The sequence below is a fragment of the Epinephelus lanceolatus genome, chromosome 23 (assembly GCF_041903045.1).
Source record: "Epinephelus lanceolatus isolate andai-2023 chromosome 23, ASM4190304v1, whole genome shotgun sequence".
NCBI classification, from domain to species: domain Eukaryota; kingdom Metazoa; phylum Chordata; class Actinopteri; order Perciformes; family Serranidae; genus Epinephelus; species Epinephelus lanceolatus.
This window is the reverse complement of record NC_135756.1, coordinates 8593836-8612615: the sequence shown is the minus strand read 5'-3', so window position 1 is coordinate 8612615 and position 18780 is coordinate 8593836. Positions and strand designations below refer to the sequence as shown.

Here is an 18780-nt window from a genome sequence, read left to right as displayed (position 1 = left end):
CTGTGATTCCAGTGTGGGGATGCTGAGGTTGTCGTCCCCTTTTCTCTCAGCATTGCAAATGCAACGCTATTCCGACCAATTCTAGCCCAGGCCTGACAACTTTTCCGCATCATCTTTAGAAGTAAGTAGACGATTCATTATTGCTCCCATCTTTTGACATCATGAAAAAAAATAAACTTGGCCTTCTTTTGGCAGGAGAGTTATCAGAGGCCTGTCCATTATACAGAGTTTTAAATTACTGTTTTCTCACCTCATCCTCTCAATCAAACGCAGTGTTTGCTCCCCTGTGCTGCCAAGCTGAAGATGAATGCCCCAAGACTTGTTTACTCTGTGGAATATCGATACTGTCTGGAGAAAGTCAGGGAACAGATTTAACGAGGAATATGTGATAAGAGAAGCTGCATGCTCAGCTAATGCTGCTGCACAAGGTTTTTCTTTTGGGTTTATAACCCAGTTTAAGCCCTGCAGGCTTTGTGGCTGGTCGCATGGGGCTGTCAGACTGGCCTCACTTGTTGCTGCATTTCTGTCCATCAGGATCTGCAGGACATATATCTCTGAGCAGGGGATATTGGCTCAGCCCAATCTGTTGGCTGGTGGCTCAAGCATCCACAAACCAGCAGACTTTATCTCGGTCTTTCTGCATTTACTGTTCTTTTTTCATTTCAGCTATTCTAAACATGTTTCAAGGAAAAACTGTCAGAAAAATATGTTAACATGCATATTTTATTCAATAATCTCACCTCTGATTATTCTAATGTGCTGGGGTTTATTCATAAAGAGACGCTCTCTCATCCTATTTGAAACGCTGTAGGGCTGCAAATAATAATTCTTAATTAATTTGTTGATTATTTCTCAATTAAGTTAATTGCTCGTTTTTAAAATGTCAGAAAATGGTGAAAAATGTCCATCATGAGTTTGCAGAGCACTTTTTCCCCCCCGTCTGACCCACAAAAGAGACAAACCAAAGACAAGCAATTTACTGTGGAAGCATAGGGTGCTCACTTGAGAAAAAAAATTCATTTACTATTGATACTTGTACTTGCTCATGATAAGTAATAAAATAAAATAGGAAATAAGTGCCAAGATATTTCCTAATCGACCAATAGTCATCATTTAGAGCCATTATTCGACTAGTCACCCACATGTTTACGATATTAATTTAATTATTAAATGATATATTTTGGTGGTTTGAGTTGAAGGTGTGAGAAAGAATAGTATCAGTAACATTGTTAACACTGTGCTACATTACAGAGAAACACAAAACCGTACTAATGACCCTTCATTAATATAGGCCTATATTTTATCTACAAGTGCACGTCACACACTGAGCGAGCCGCCTGTTAATGACGCTGTGGGCTAATGGGCATGTAGCTACTTCCATGTTTCAGATGATACGTCATGTTTGTAGTCGACCAATGAAGATGAGTTTACATATCACCTTGGGTTCGTCCTTCACCTTCTCAAAATGATCCCACACTTTGGATTTCCTGCCCAACATGTTGTTAACTAGCCTGTGGAATAACCACAGGTACCAGCCCTGGAAATTAACCTGACTCCTTTTTCTTCTGCGACTAAGCAACCAATGAAATCTTGCCGACTAATGACTTTTCTGTTCGACTACTGTTTAGTTGAATATTAGGGGCAGCCCTAGAAATAAGGTCTCTAATTATAATTACTTTTCTGGGGGTTGAGTCAGATGTAGTTCCCCTCATGTTGACTCCATGGCTACATCTTTGTCTTTCGTGATTTACAAAGATGTATAAAACAAGAGAAGCAGCTGAAACTGGCACAAAATGTGAGCAAAATCCTACTCTCTGCAACAAAAATAAAGCCGTCTAATTAATTTATGAATAAGCCCTCCATGTCCCCAGAAACATGAGCACACACACCCCAACACACACGTGCAGAAGTCCGACTGTGTAATCACACTAAACCATATTGTGACTTGCCGTTGAGCGGAGAGGTTGCCTCCAAGGAAACCAGCGTATTGAATTTCTTAGTAAGTTTTCTTAACACCAAAGGCTTTGCTCCCACGATAACAATTAACCTCTGAGCGCAGAAGCTGTTTGATCCATGACTGCTGGCTCCACCAGCCATTACTCCAAATAACACAGACAAGCGATTGACATTTCAGGAATAAATAACAGTCTTTTTTTCCTCTCCTCTATCAGGAGCTTTGTGCTTTTAGGCTGCCAGAGGTACTCACGTTTAAAAAGGCTGCAGAAATATTAAAATCATCTTGGAATACTTGTTCTGTCCCCTCTAGTGGAGCCATCTGTCTTCTTAATCTATTTAATTTTAATTTTTTGTTGTCTATATTTGCGGGGCCCCACAACAGCTTCTTCCTGTGCACTCTGGTACTGAATTTTAGTTTCAGTTTTGGGACTAGGACTCTTAGGACTGACCGACAGTGTCTTCCACTTCCGTGCTGGCTGACAGGAATGTTATACAGCCGACTACAAGGCTACACAGTCTGTGGTCTAACTTGAGAGGAAGCTAAAGGAAAAATACAAAAAGAAACGTCAGAGCTTGATCGTGTCTCAACTTGTTTGACTTTGTGGCTGCTCACAGTCAACAGACAGCAGAGTTTATTAAGGGGGATTACGGCAGTGGATCAGCGGAGCCATTCGTCTCTGCCTGCCTGCTGCTCTGGCGACGAGCCTTGTTGTCGTCTCTCTGCCCTCGCTTTGCTAAAGTTTGCCTGTCGTGAGATGGCATCAGAGGCTGGTCAAACCGCAGCCAGCTCGGTCTCAACCAGCACCAGCTTCACTCTGACTCCTCAGTCAACAGATGGGAAACAGATCTTCTGTCTTCTCTGAGGTTTTTCAGCGTTTGAGGGTCAAATATATGTTATGAGTCTCTGTGCTGCAGCTTTTGTAAACATCATGACTTGTTTGTGTCGGCGTGCTATAATTTTGACACCTGTGAACACTCAGAAATAGCTGCTCTCTCTTATTAACTGGCATATATATACTGCCTGTGCTGTGCTCTCTGTTTACTAATGAATTTATGATCAGTGACGAATATTTTAGATTATTGAAATATGCTGATGACATGGCCTGAATTGGTCTTTTACAGCAAAGAGACCCATCCGGTGAAGCTGCCTACCTGACCCACACTAAGGCCCTTCAAACATGGTGTCGCATCAGCAAGTTAGAAATTAATGTGGCCAAGACTGAAGAATGGATTATTGGTATGAAACAAGATCTGAAGACCGAGCCACTTTCACTCGATGGTCAACGTGTTGAAACTGTGGAAAAGGTTTAATACCTTGGTACAGTTCTGGACTCCCATGTGAGCATCTCTTTTTTTCAAAAGATGCTCACAGCGACTTCATCTTCTTAAGAAACTCAGTGGCCTAGGTGTTCGTCAACAGACTTAAGAAAAAGTGTATAAAACTATGGTTGAGAGTGTCTTACTGTTTCACCTTCCTGTCGGGTTCAATCACCTTAACTGTACATCCAAAAATAAACTCTCTAGGAGTGTAACTATGGCAAGTAAAATAGTTGGCAAGCCTCAGAAGCCCTTGACCCAACTCTTTACAGAAAGGATAAGGAAGAAAGTGAGGAGTATCTTGGCAGATAGCTCCCTCTCTCTTTGTAGCAAGTAACTCAACAATGTGACTGATGAGTTTTAAACCACAGACAGACGATGAGCTGATTTAATGTGTTTAAGTATTCTGTAGTGACGTTTGTCTTACTGAGTATTTGTTTGCTGTTCTATGTTTGGTGAGTCAAAGACAAATTTCCACCTATAGTGGACAATATAGATCTAGTTTATTCTATTCTTTTTATAATGTTACAATTAAGGATATCAGTTTTGGTTAGTTTTGCTTTCAATGGCCCCCAGACACCTATAAACTGGTAACCAACCAGTTAACTCTTAAGAAAACAATGCGTGAAATACTGGAGGCCTTTCCCTTTCGTCCAGCCCTTCATTGACTCAGTGAGTTTTAGCACCGTATTTCAAAGCGCCCTCTATTAAGAGGTGGTGAAATTTGAATGTTTTGTGATGTAAATGTTTTGCCTTTTATTTTGTTTTCTGTTGGCTATGCTGACAGACAGCGGGCTAGATGCATTAACATGCAGAAACATAGTGCCCAGTGCCCACCCTCCAGTCTTAACTGGTGAGCTAACATTTGGCCGCCCTGCTCCGCACATCAGCCGGGTCGGGTGGGAGCTACTCATTAAGGATTACCACTGGTACGTCATCCCAGTGGTGAGATGACATTGCTGTGGAAACATGGTGGCCACCTTCTAGTCTACCCACAGGTAGCCCCAGTGAGTAAGGGGCTTCATTGTGAGACTCAAAACCCCATTAGCCTTGTTAAGTATGTTAGCAACAGTAGCTGCTCACAGTGCTATCAGAGCTAGCAGTACTAACATAGGCCTAGTTAACAATGCAGCTCAAAATTGGGCACAATGTTTCCTCATTAACACTGTTGGCTTGGGATGGCGTTTCTTGCGGCAAACGCTGAATGAATGGCGATGCTAGCTCCTCTGATACACAGTGCAGTAAACTAAAGATTGGCAAAATTAACCTGTGGGCCAACATGTTTAACTGGTCACAAATATTATCAGCAGTTAACTGACTAATGGTTAACCACTGACATCCTGAATTGCACCTTCGAAATTGCCAGATAGGGCATTTGGCCTTGGCTGAGGTTTGTGCTCTCTGAGTGCCCTTCTAGCTCCATAATGCTCAGTGTAAATACACCTTTACTCTAAAGGTGAAAAAAAAAGCCTCTTTATGCACAGCATTCAACTGCTCTGCTTTTCTTTGTGCCTCAAAATTACAGTCATTGCTCTTCTATCTATGTCGCTATTACATCCAGTAAATCCACCTCATGCACTGTTAATGTAGTTCCACTTCCACTCACAGGAGTTCCAGAAAATGTACCGTGTCAATCGGTCTGCATTTTCAGATGATAATCAGGATAATGGACCACGCGGAATGGAAAATACCTAATTCAACCAAATCACAAAGAAATAGACCGTGCCATTTTTGTTATAAAAGGAGAAACTCACACACAGGACGTTTGAATACAGCTTTCATTATAATCAGCTCTGAGTTTCTGCATCGTCATTGTTGCGCGTAGCTGGAAGACGCTCCCTGCTGCAGTCATATTGTTTGCTTAAACAAGCCACAGCGGGGAGAGGGCACGGACAGAGTGTTGCTCTCATAAGCATAACAAGATATAATGTCAAGGTTAATTGACCAACAGGGTCTTGTCACATTGGATTAGCGTGGGCTGCTGGAAGTGGATATAAACCAGATGCAATATTACACACACACACACACACACACACACACACACACACACACACACACACACCCTTTCAAATGCTTCCATCAAACTCCATCTAGTTCATAAAGTGCTGTATATTACCAGAGATGTAGAGGAGGAAATCCTTTTAAATACAGAGTTGACTCAGAGCAGAGATATCTTATACGGCTACCATCAATCTTTATGACATAAATCGGAAGTATTCATCAAAAATGTATGCTAACCAAAATACAAATATAGGGAGTAAATAGTAAATGTAGAAGTACTTGAAGTTATTTCTCATTTTCAATCACAAAACCAAGACGAAATCGAGATGAAATTAGTTGGAACAACAAACCCACCACAAGGTTTATTCGGTACCTGTTCTGGAGCTTTTTACTGTATCACAAACATCTTCCTCAGCAGATGTAGTAGTCCAGTTATTATGAAAATATGGATGTTTAAATTCCCATTCTTTTAAGCACCTTCATGACTTCTTGTTCTTATGTTGGATGACATTAATTCCCAGCAAACAAAATACTGAGACTTAATACATTTAACTGCTTTACCCTGAACTAGAAGTTCAAATCTGCATAATTAAAGCTCTGGATGAATGGTAATTCAAGCTTATTCATCCATTTGGAATGTTATCACTCAATTAAATGTCCATTATAAGTGGTTTTCAGCATCATTGATATAGGTTAGAAGGCGACTAGCAAGTTCAGAATGCCATTATCAAAGCAAGAAATGCCCGTTGGCATTGGTAGCAGTGTTGTTAAGTTTCACTTTTGTTCCGTTCAGGCACAAAGACTCTCGCAACGAAGGTCCGTGGAGCTGCAAGGTTCAGCTTTAGACAGGAAGCGGAAGTGCCCAGTGAAGTTCCCAGTGAGCCAAACAATTCCTGAAGCGCTGATCTGCTGCGATAGTTTCTTCATTAATAGAAAAGAGCAAAGGAGCAGAATTGCGTTTTAGACTACCATGTCACCCCTGTAGTTTGTTCAAAAATTAAATTATTTTATTTCAGATGAAGTGAGGTGCTGAAAAAAGGTACTGTTGGATACCAGTACAGATTTTCAGGTACTGGAACCGGCAAATGTGACTACCACCCAACAATTCCAAAAACTGTACAAGAAAGATGTTGACCACAATAACACCAATGGAGGGGAGAGAAAATATCCTATCGCTTCACAAGCACAAGCGCGTCATTAGTGTAAGACACACCTTATAGCAAGTTGCTCTGTTGTTTGAAATCCCTGCTGCACTGGGGCTGATGGGTTGATCCAAAACGAGTCAACCCAGCACGTGTGTTTGGAAAAAGGCTATATTTAAAGCCCATTGGCAGACTTGGACTAGGTAGAAGGAGGGACTACAGTACAGTAAATGTCACTCACAGTGTCTGAAGTACTTTCAAGGTTTCTCATTGTTTAGAGCTCTGGTGCTGCACCATTTCAGTGAAAGTGCTGAAAAATGATTTGAGCCTTGAGGAACGGCAAACATGGATTTCATCATGCACAACCCACCCATTAGAGAAACTCCATTTTCCATGCCATGTCGCTCAGCGGAACAAGAGATAAGTGCTGGGAGCTGAAGTGCAGTACGCATGCTGCCAGTACTCCCTCTCGCTCCCTCTTTCACTTTCCCGCTCTATTTCTCCCTCTCTCGAGAAAAGATACTCACACAATGTAGTTAATTAGGGGATGCTTTTTATTGCTTTCTGGGACTCAGGTTTCTTTGATTAAGGAACACTGAAGTGCCTTTCACTGGAAGATGAACAGTTGATGAATAAGATAAGGACTGGGTTCATGCATTCATATGCATTGTAGGGGTTATGAAAGAAAGAGTTTACAGTGTGTCTGTTTTGATTTCTCTTAATCAGAACTTCTATTAAGGCAAGAAAAGAAATCACAGTTCCTTCAGAGAGGTGATTGCTTATCGCTGTGTTTGCCAGTACAAAATACAAACCTGTCACAACTCCGACACTTCCATTAAAAAACTGTCTCCTTACCTTACCTTGTTTTTGTATGCGCAAGGTAAAAGTAGACGTTTCGGTGCTGAAATGAGCCACAGTATCCTCAGAGGTGTAAGAAACAAATGCTCCTGTTTTATCCAAGGTTAGAGGTCCCTGCTGTTCAGTGCTACAAGGTCAGCAAGACTTTCCTAAAAACACTGGAGATGTTGCCAGAATTCCTGCAGGGTCAGGTATGTGGGCTTTGAACATAAACACAACTGGTGCTACTTCCTTTACTACTTTTCTAATCGTTAATAAATCATGACTTAAGCTTTATAGATCCGTTGTAAGCCAACCCAGTTGCAACAAAAAATGTTGTTATTATTTTTGCAAACCATGGATGCGTTACATTTGTATGTTACCTAGTGGATACATAAAACATTACATTTCAACAATGCTGTGGTTAATTCATGGTTAGGTTTAGGCACAAAAACCACTTGGTCATGGTTAGGAAAAGGTCACATTTTGGCTTAAAATACCCGTTTTGGGGGCAGAATCCTGGCAGGTGAAGCAGTGACAGGTCGCTACAAAATACCCACTTTTGGAGCCCTAAAAGCCATCAGAAAAACACCAAAGGGTTGCTACAAAACAGCCACGTTTGGAGCCTAAAAAGCCACTGGAAAAACACAGATGGGTTGCTACAAAACACCCCACGTATGGACCCTAAAAGGCAACTGAAAAAAATACTGACTGGTTGCTACAAAACACCCACGTTTGGAACGTAAAAAGCTGCTGGAAAAACACCAATGAGGCTCTACAAAACACCCAAGTTTGGAGCCTAAAAGGCAACTGAAAAAATGCATACCAGTTGCTACAAAACACCCAAGTTTGGAGCCTAAAAGCCACTGGAAAAACACAGATGGGTAGCTATAAAACAGCCGCATTTTGAGCCTTAAAAGGAACAGAAAAATACTGACTGGTTGCTACAAAACACCCACATTTGGAGTCTAAAAAGCCGACTGAAACAACAACTCGCTCCGGTTTTGTTGTTTGTTGGTCTCGAACAATGCTCTGCTGTTTGGCAGGTGACACACCGTCCACCATCCCCTCCGCCTCCCGATGACAAAGTCAGCCTATATATTATGTCCCTTTAAACGTTGATATGATACATATGAAACATGCAAATGTAACGTGGTTTGCAGAAACGCACAATGCCAACATTGTCTTCTAGTGACAGAGCTGAGGGTCCCATGTGACAGAATGTACTGTCTGACTTTTGACCTTCTTGACCAAAATCCATTTATTAAAAGCATTAATAAAGGTTTACTAACATGTATACCCACATTACAAAAAAAGGATAACACTAGCATTTATAAATCCTTACCTTACCTGTCCTGTAATACTCAAAAGTTGGCTACTAAACAAGATTTCCAATTCACCACAATAGAGAATTAGTCTGTTTTTTGTGTCTAAGGTAAAAAAGCCAAAGAAACTCTACCTGACCCAGAGTTTATTCTCAGTATAGTTTCAAGTTTTTAAGGGAAATGCTGTCAGTTTTGGATGGCTCACAGTAAATGAGTCCCATCCAGTGTCACCTCCATCACCACACCGCTCCGGGGCGAGGCCAAAGCTGTAGATCCTGAAGTTATTTTAGAGCATCACTCACTGTTTTTCCTTGGAGGAGAGTGCTTATTGATTTTGTCAACAGAGCATCGATTTTTCTCCCCTCTCTTTCCCTCTTTCTCTTTCTTTTTTCCTTCTCTTTCTCTCTCTCCCCTCAGACTTCAGTGAAAAAACTGCAGCTGATTGCTGGTGAGCAAACCCCAGAGTGATAGACTGTAATATAGTTTTCTGTTTTGATGGGTCTTTTTGGAGTTTTTCAGATAAAGTCTTCAAAAGACTTGTCTTATTTCATCTATTGGTTTGTTGGATTTATGACCACTATTGGGCTTCTTCCTTAAATGAACCATGAGCTGTATTTTGTCTCTCTCAAGAAGAAGATTTTATATTTCTTTCTTCAGTATTGAGCTTTTTTCAGATGTTGCAGTCCAAATTGGCTCACTCAGAACTATTCCCTTTGCTTTTAGAGCACTGACAAAACCAAAAACATACTCCTAAAATTGGCTCATTTGTCTGTTATTCCTCTCTATTGAAATGAGGGGTGGGCTGCCAGGTGTTTGGTGTCTGCCGAGTACAATGGAGGAGCTGCGATTATGACTGCTGAAGGGAGAAGTCTGTTGCGAGGTCTCTCATTATCTTCAGCCCATCTGGACTTTATGTCTCCGCTGCTTAAAACAACCCACTCTCTCCCTCCATCATGTGTAAGTGTGTGGATGTGTGGTGTATACTGTAGCTGAGTGCGTGCACACCAGGGAGTGTTAGCTGTCTGCTGACTATATATTGAGATAGGTGTCACAGTGTTTGCAGCGGGCTATTAGAGCCGTCACTGTGTTGTCGAGCCGAGTGTCTGTAGGTGACAGAGTTGACGGGCCGGTTGTCCCGTTTCCTTCTGTCAGGTTCACACGGTATACAGTAACAGCATATGGTGGAGAAAGACATCAGATTTACCTCACTGATTCATCATCTTAGAATTTTATTTTACTTTTGGTTTTAATCATGAAATCATATATCTGAGCAGCAAATCTCAAGGTCCTGCAGAGTCTGAAAAAGAATGGACTTTAAGATATATGTATGTTTAGTGACTTTATTGTGGTCTTTACATTGAAATAAATAGACTTATAATACCTGCCTAAAGCCCAGTACACACCAAACTAGTATTACCGGGGGACCTTATGTGATTTAGAAATTGCCCCCTCACATCTGTGTCTCGTGTGGTGCATTCACACAGGATAAGCAAAGTCTGTTTTACTGATAATAACCCCTAAATATGATGCCAAGGCACGGCATAAGCTACAGGCCTGACATTACTGTTGACAGGCCACCAAATTACTGTTGAGACTGTTCAAAGATAGAAAAATGTTCCTTACCACGTCCATTATCCATCTCATCTCCTTTCGAAATTTCACTCCTCTGATGGATTTGACCTTGCGCTTTCTACGAATGGGCCTCCATGCTGTGCAGCGAAATGAGCCTCCTGAATTTGCACCCAAAATGCTGTCAGAACTTTTATCTATAATTGCCAATGCAGCATCCGTAACTCTCGTCCAGGAAAGAGGCAGGATAGAATTCCAAATCCTAATGAGATACAGATTTACAATAGGTTTATTTACAATTTTCTTTATTTTGTCTTAGAGAAGTTGTGTTAAATGAATACTTCAGCACCCGAAATGATCATTTGTATATCAGTTATTCATCATATGTTACTTTGAATTCATGAAGAAAACACTGTTTTTCTCACATGCCTCCATAGTGAACGAAGAATCCAAAAACTGAGAAAATTCTTGATGAACTGAAGTGGTTCTGTGTTTGAAAACAGCAAAACAAACTCTCACACAAATCGTGTCTCATTTATCCATAATCGAAGTAGCACTGAACTGAAAGTAAAACTCACCTATGTGCTCCTCAGTGCAAAACTCCCTTAATAAAAACAGTAATTTTACCTCACTGCATATGGGAGCTGCTGGTTTACCAATACTGTGAGTGGTAGTTTGTTTGTGTTAATTTGTGACTTTGCTGAATTCAAATTAACCCTTTGAAACACCAAAGTCACACAATAACACAAACTAACTAACTGATCAAGGCAGAGGTAGACCAGCAGCTCCGATGTTCATCGAGGTAAAATTACTGTTTTTGTTAATGAAGTCTGGCTTTGAAGAGAGAGCATAGATAAGTTTTAGTTCCCCGTCAGAAGGGGCTGTCTGATTGGGAATTACTGAGCATATGATTGGACAAATGGCACTTGGATTATACTGAACAAGTTGTGTGAGAGTTTGTAAACAGATATTTTGATGTAGTTTTGCTGTTGTTAAACTTGGACCCCTATGACTTCAATTCAGCAAGAATTTCCTCTGTTTTTGGATTCTTCGTTCATTGTAGAAGCATGCGAGAAAAATGATGTTCTCTTCAGGAATTCAGCATAACACAGGGTGAGTAATTGATATACAAATGATTATTTGGGGGGTGAAGTGTTCCTTTAAGTTACTACCCTGACAACGCTGGATAAAAAGTTATATAAACTGGGGGGCTACTACTATACCAAAGTTGAGTGCCGCAATAAAGATATAAGGTATGGACAAAACACCGACTTTAACTTGTGGAAAACACATCATAAATTAATGAACATGTCTCTCCCCAAGTTTCAAGACTCGTAGTTGATTTCTATGTTGTCTTGATGGTTCAAGAAACTCACAGAAGGTTATGACATGATAAGCAGTGTGAGCAGTGTCTGGCAGCTCTCCTCACACAAAGACAATATGAAACAGCTGGAGGGCTTAAAAGAAATATTTTGACAAGGACATGATTACTTGGAAATTTGTGATTTGACTGTGGGATTGCTGACAGGTGATACAAAATGTTTAATTAAAGAGACCTTCCTGCTTTTGTTCTCTAACGTCCTCTGGACTGAACTGTAAATGTTCAGGTTTAATTCAGTGAGATTAGGCTCCTTTATACGTGGAGCAGTTCTGCCTCTGTCAAAGGTTTTTGTCTAAAACTCTAAGCCTTAAATCTCAACACAAAAGACTCATTTCATACAGGTCTTTTTAAAGGTAATGTGGGAGCCAAGAGCGTGTGAACAATGTGTGTCAAACCCCCGTGAACCCGTTTGATTTTTACTGCATCATTGGCTTGTCATGGTCGCACCACTGTTAATGCCTCTCAGGCCCACCCTGCAAAATTACCACCGCTCTCGGTCCTGACGAGTTCTGTGTTGCCGGTGATTGCCGTGAAAGTGTCAGCTGTCTGTGAATCTTTTGTTTAAATGGCAAGTGGAAAATGCCAACATCTGTTACTTCCACTAAATTGGCTGGAGCTGTTCAGTCGGGTCTTGTCCTGCTAGTCAGGACCGATCGTTAGGAGTCTGCCACTTCTTGATGGACCTGGGCACTGGCTTAGGTGCTGATCCAATGTGCCAGCTCTGCAGGCACACACATTTTCCTCTGCTTTTATCTCACCTCAGTCAGTTGGTGTAATCGTTACTCTTTGGAACTTCAAATGCTACTTTGGCCCAGTTGGCTGAAATGTTGTTTTCCTCCCTCCAAGATGCTGCAACGTTTTATTCCTCCCAGAAGTTTAATCCAAACTCTTTCCCCTGTTTGTTCTTTCCACAGTGCCATCATGGGCCATTGTCTCTATTGCCTTCGTGGCGATCATTCTGGTGTTAGCATGCTGCTTCTGCATCTGCAAAAAATGGATATTCAAGAAGAAAAACAAAAAGAAGGGCAAAGACAAGGGCAAGAATGCCATCAACATGATGGATGTCAAAGATGGAGCCAAAACCGAGGTAAAGACTTTGAACTATTATTGCTTAAAACATAGAAACATAAACTACAGTATATGCCTTTCTTCATGCTAATTTAATAACAAGTTACTACCAAAACATTTTGTTTTTGCTGGATCCTCTGTGCATGACGTTATGATAGAATTAAAAATTATTTATTCGGGAAGATGTCCTAAATATATCCAATAATGTTAAGTGGGTTGTTGTTTTTTTTATTTCCTGTGTTCGGCATACTTTTTATTTTCACTATTTTAGTGCTTCTAATGCTGCACGATGACGGATTTGATTGATCACATTTGCAGTGACTCCATCAGCACATTAAAGGGATAGTTGGAATTTTTTGAAGTTGGGTTGTATGAGGTACTTGTCCATGGTCAGTGTATTACCTACAGTAGCTGGCAGTATGCACACCCCTAGTTTGGAGAAGCAGGCTGAAGTGTCAACACGGACGCTGAGCAATGTACTGCTGTGGACAGGGTCAGCCGCACAACGTATTTTAACCACCAAAAGAAATCCATAACAGCCTAAGTGTACGCTATATTTACAATATTTAACTGCTTTACCTCGCCATTGGACAGTGATTTCTGACAGGGAGCTGAAGCGCTATTTAGCTCTTCTCAAAGCCAGACTCGGTTGAGAACAACAGTGATTTAATAACGCTGAACTGCCCCGATCAATTTGTATGTTTGTTATTGTGTGACTTTGGTGTTTTAAAGGGTTCATTTAGATTCACCAAGGTCACACAACAACACAAACAAAGAGAACAAGGTAGTGGTAAACCAGCAGCTCCTGTGTTTAGTTAGCCAAAATTACTGTTTTTATTCCTACATGGCGGTGATAGCCATGGTCATTATGTTTTTCGGATTGTCTATACAGATATACAGGCATATGTCCCATTCTTGTGAAAGCGATATCTCAAGAACACCGTGAGGGAATTTCTTCAAATTTGGCACAAACGTCTACTTGGACTCATAGGTGAACTGATTGGGATGGTACAAGGTCACTGTGACCTTGCCTCTGTCTCATTCATGTGAACACAATATCTCAAGAAAGCCTTGATGTCATTTCACTAAATTTGGCACAAACGTCCACTTGGACTCAAGAATGTTGTGTTTTTGGCCATAACTTAAGCATTTGCTAATTATGACAAAATTTCACACAGATGTCTAACAGCCTAAAATGATAACAAGGTCAACTTCACCACGGCATCTTTTTTTTTTTTTTTTTTTTGCACAAATGCTTTTCTGGCCGTTTGTTAACACTGTAACTCAGGAACAGAATGACCTGATTAGAATTTGGTGGTTGACGGTCAATGTCATTGTGAGCTTACAAAATAATGTTTTTGGCCATAACTTAAGAATTCTAATGCTAGTTATGACAGAACTTCACACAAATGTCTAATAGGATATAATGATGATATTATGACAGTTTATATCTAAAAAGTCACAGGTCAGCTTCACTGTGACATCAAAATGTTCTATACAAATACTTTCTGGCCATTAATCAACGTCATACCTCAGGAACAGAAGAGGAGACATTCGGTCAACTGTATTGGTGACACTAATCATTGTTGTCGACCTTGAAACTGTGGTGATTGTATAGACCATCTGTGCTGTAGAGGGGAAAATGTGTGTGAATTTCACGTTCTAGAATTTTTAACTTCTTGGCAGCAACATCCATATTTGAGTCATCATCAACTGTCATGGCTGCATATGAGTCTAGATAGATGTGAATGCCAACTGCAATCTGACTGGTTGGCAGAGGATTACAACTAATTCTAGTCGTCAATGGAGTATGGTGGCTTTGATGAGAACATAGAAGGGGAGCTGAAGCCATTATTGGCTTCCCTGTTGGAACAGGCTATCTGATGGAAAGATAAAGCGGTGAAAATAATTTTAATATAGATAACATTGAAAGTGTTACAGATTTTTTTTTTAGGTGGCTAAAACACGTTTTGCTGCTGCCCCCGTTCACAGCAGTACATCGCTCAGCTTCCATGTCGCCGCTCCTGCAGCTTCCCCCAGCATGGGGCATGCCAACTGTTATCTGCTGTGTGTAATACACTGACTTTGGACAAGTATCTCATAAAGCCCCACTTCAGAAAATCCTAACTATCCCTTTACATTGTGTTTTCAGAACAGTATGATAATACTTGAACTGCAAATGTGGCGGTCAAAAACGTCCCTATTATTTAATGCAATGGTTGCTACTGTACTGTATGTATTTTGTGCGTGTTATGTATTTATTGTTGCCAAAGAGATACATACAGTATTACTTAATATGATATTTCACCACTTAATTAAAACAAGAATCGAGTCTAATTACAGGGAAGTTAATGGAAGCCATTTAAATGGCTTCAGACTGGGGAGAGAGTATTTCAGTCTCTTTTTTTTTCCTCCTACTTTTCGTTTCCTGTGAGTGTTTCTTTTGTCATATGAGGACCTGCTCACATGTTCAAGAGTGTGAGTAACGTTTGCCGTGTAATGAAGTGGTATCCACCCAGAGAAATGACATCACCAAATGATAATTAAACCCACTAAAATTAACCCCTACCTTTCAAATGGCACAGAACAGGAAGCAATGAAACCCTGACACTTCAAATGGAGTTAGCACACTAATTGCACCAGCGGAGCATCATTATACCGCCATCTTCAGCGGAATCATGTACAAAGTGTGTTTAATTTGCTGCAACACCTCTGCTATCAGAGGTGGATCCGAGTCGTAGACAGAAACTGCTGACAGTGTTTTCATACTTTATTAGTTACTGTAGAAGAAAGCATGAATTAAATGTTAAAGACTAATTTATTGTCTTGTGTAACAGAGAACGGTTTTAACAACCAGCTGCACCACAGCACATCACTTGTGCTTGTTAGAGGAGATTTTCCATTAATTCCCAATACTCTGGCTGCCTTAGAACCATCCAATTTTTATTTTCAAATACCCATTAATCACAATAAAAGACTCCAGTTATCAGTCGCCCTTGTAACTAATCTCTGCGATCGGTGAATCTGCCACTTCGGAGGCGAGCGGTCATTTCTCCTGGTGTGCCCAGACTCTGGTGTGTTAACTCCTGTGTGTGGTTGTTTTAATTTGTGTTTCTTCCTTCTATGTCCTCCTTATCTGTGTTGTGTCTGATGACTGTTCGGGATGGTCACTGGCGGTAGGTTCCTAATTGCTGTTGGATCTTCTTAAGCCTGCTGCTCTGATGTTTTTTTATAGCCTCTTGACAACAACTTACTCCCATAGAACCAAATATATGTAACTATGCATACAGTACATGTATATCTACTGTATATATGTGTGTACAACCTGCATATGCACATATATATGTATGAAAGAAACACTGGGTGCGCATTGACAAGGTTGAACCATGCTGATTTTCGTGCCAAGCTAAAGTCTCCTGCCTTTTGAATCTTTCATTTACATATCAAACGAGTGGCAGCGGGCAAACGTAGAATGATTGAGAGGCACTACGAGTAAATGCTCTTTTGAAACCGGTGATGAAAAGGAAGCTTTTGACGCACAGTCACATCTGCCAACCCAGGTGAAACAGATCCTGGAGCGCAGGTGCGTGAGAAATTGGATTAACCTTATTAAAATAATATGAATTACACATTTGATAAATTAGGGGATTTTATTTCCTCAATCATTTTACCTGCTCCACTTTTCCCTCTTTTTACGTGCCAAACTTATAAACCTCTCACTCACACACTAATGGGAACAGTTTTTGAAATCGGGTCAGGATTGAGTGAGACTGCTGCAGCCAGCAGCAGCGAAACAGGCTGAAATGTGACCACATGTCCACTAAAGGTGCTTGTTTTTGCCACTGACAGGCTCAGGTTGATATTTTAAGTGTCTAACAACATTATTGAAAGATCCCTGCAGAGATATACCCTTTTGTTAAAAGAGTAAGATCCTTTTTGTTTAACCAAAAACGGCCCCAAAATTGCCATTGCCAATTCCACCAGACTCCATTTAAAAAAACAGTAATGTTAGTGTGCATAGACCCAGCGCATTTCCACATCTAACTGGGTTAATTAGAGGTTTATTTCAACCAAATCAGAATTGGTGATTGTTAAAACAGTGGAAAGATGAACTTTGACAGCTTTGGTGTGTTCCATTTTGTTTCTATTGGCTTTGAATAAAGTGTGTTTTACCATGATAAAATTACTGTTTATTTAAATGGAGTCTGGTGGGAATGGCAATAGTGATTTCAGGGCAGTTTCTGGTCAAACAAAAGGATCTTACTCTTTCGCAAAAAGGGTCTATCTCTGTAGGGATCCTTTCCATAATGTTGTCAGACACTTAAAAAAAACAATTTGAGCCTGTCAGTGGCAAAAACAAGCACTTCAGTGGACATGAGTTGACAATTAACATTACACTGCAGCCTGTTTAGCCGCGGCTGGCTGCAGCAGTCTTACCCAACACTTGACCTCACAATTTGGATTTGCTCCCAAAAGGCAGAGACCAAAGTGGCTCAGCGGAACAAATTTTGAAACCAATCAGTGTTGTTCAGCCTTTTGCTTTCACATGAGCAACTTGACCAACTAATAGGGGCAGGCCCACCGATGTACATTACAACCCCCTTATACCAACACCTATCCACCCACCGCTGGCATGATGCTTCTAGCTACCATCGACGTAGGGGTTAACATGAAAGCTTCAGGGGTTATGATGACAATGCGACTGTGTGTCTTGAGGGTGTAACGAGACTCGGGGAATGGGGGAATCACATGAGAGCACTGGTTTGTACGACAGAGAATGCTCTGCATGCCTAACGAAAAAGACATCTTGGAAGGCAACTCTTGACGCTGAATGAATGACCTTGAGAGCTAGTCTTTGCCTCTTCAATCGCATGTTGGTCTTATAACAAACTCCTCCACCTCCCCCAACACCTCCTGTCCCCACCACCACCACCAGTGCCACCACCTGCTACCCTTACCTTAGTGCCAGGCTAGCGAAAGTCCAAGTTCACTTCTCACTCTCTGCCACTTCAGACTCTTCCCAGTTGATCTGTGTTTTTGCCAGAGACTTGATCTGCCTGAAATAACATCAAGGGAATTGTCTTACTGTGATCTTTTCTGGAAGCCTCTCTCTTTCTCTCCTTCTTTCTATCCTCTCTATCCCCTCCCCTCTTCTTCCTCTAATGCCTGCCCATTGCTCTCATCTCTGGCGACATCATTTGATCTTTCCTCCCTTTAGACAGAAACACCCAGAGATTGATAGAAAAGCATCATCAGGGGACCAGGCCCGGGGCTTTAGTGCATCACAGAGCATGTCCTGGTGTTAACTGCTATGGTGTTTTAGTGCTTGCTTCCCCTTCCCCCTGTTTCCTCCCCCTTACACATCATAAAACAAGTGGCAGCTTTTACAGGAGTAGGTCCGCTGGCAGGACCTGGGCGGGGAACGGCTGGCTGGGTGCTAGCACCAGCGACAAACAGGCGACACTGACTCTTGGTGGGTGTCTCCTTCAGGCCTTGAAGGATGAGGAGGATGCCGAGACAGGGCTGACTGAAACGGAGAAAGAGGCAGAGCCCAAGGAGGACCAGAAACTGGGCAAATTACAGTACTCCCTGGATTACAATTTCACAGAGAATACGGTAAGGGTCTGTTCTCCAAATCTTTCTGTGTGTGTCGTTGTTGCGAAAGGTCCTCCTTCGTAAGTATGGTCACACCCAACTTCTGAGGGGGTCCAACTTTTCATCTCTCCAGAGGGTAAAGGGTAACTGTGGTATTTTTCAACTTAGATCCAGTTTTCCAGTGTTTTTGTGTCTAAGTGACTAATGGGAACCACAATTTTTGAAACTGGTCCAGTATTGAGAGAGAGCTCCTCGGGCAGCAGCTGCAAAACAGGTTGCAGGGTAAACATTCGTGGCATTTTTGCACCATTAACTTACATCCACTAAGGGCATTTTTTTTATTATTTACAATTCATTTGTACCATGCCCAGGTGTGATTGCCCTCCCACCTTACCACTCATAGGGACTGGCTGAGCAGCAAGGCAAAGCTCTGCTCCTGGCTGGAGGAAAAGCCTCTGCTGTCACGTGGGGAGCTCTCCGCCTCCCGCTTGAGATTCAGCTGCAGGTTAAAAATAGACGCAAAGTCAAATTTGGGTCCGTGTGCATTGGGCTCTGATGCAGTCTGATATAGAGGCATTAGTATTAAATT

The 18780-nt window shown here is 41.4% G+C and overlaps 1 protein-coding gene across 3 annotated transcripts in view; it reads left to right on the top strand.

Moving 5' to 3' along the window:
- The window catches only part of syt1a (synaptotagmin Ia), a 312837-nt gene that overhangs the window by 247791 nt on the left and 46266 nt on the right, over positions 1–18780 (top strand). For 2 of the 3 annotated variants that reach the window (XM_033614474.2, XM_033614475.2), the window contains 2 exons: positions 12443–12615; positions 18087–18212. In XM_033614474.2, the coding sequence (XP_033470365.1) occupies positions 12443–12615; positions 18087–18212 (299 nt within the window). The remainder of the gene's footprint in view (positions 1–12442; positions 12616–18086; positions 18213–18780) is intronic. The other variant, XM_033614476.2, reaches the window with a different exon arrangement.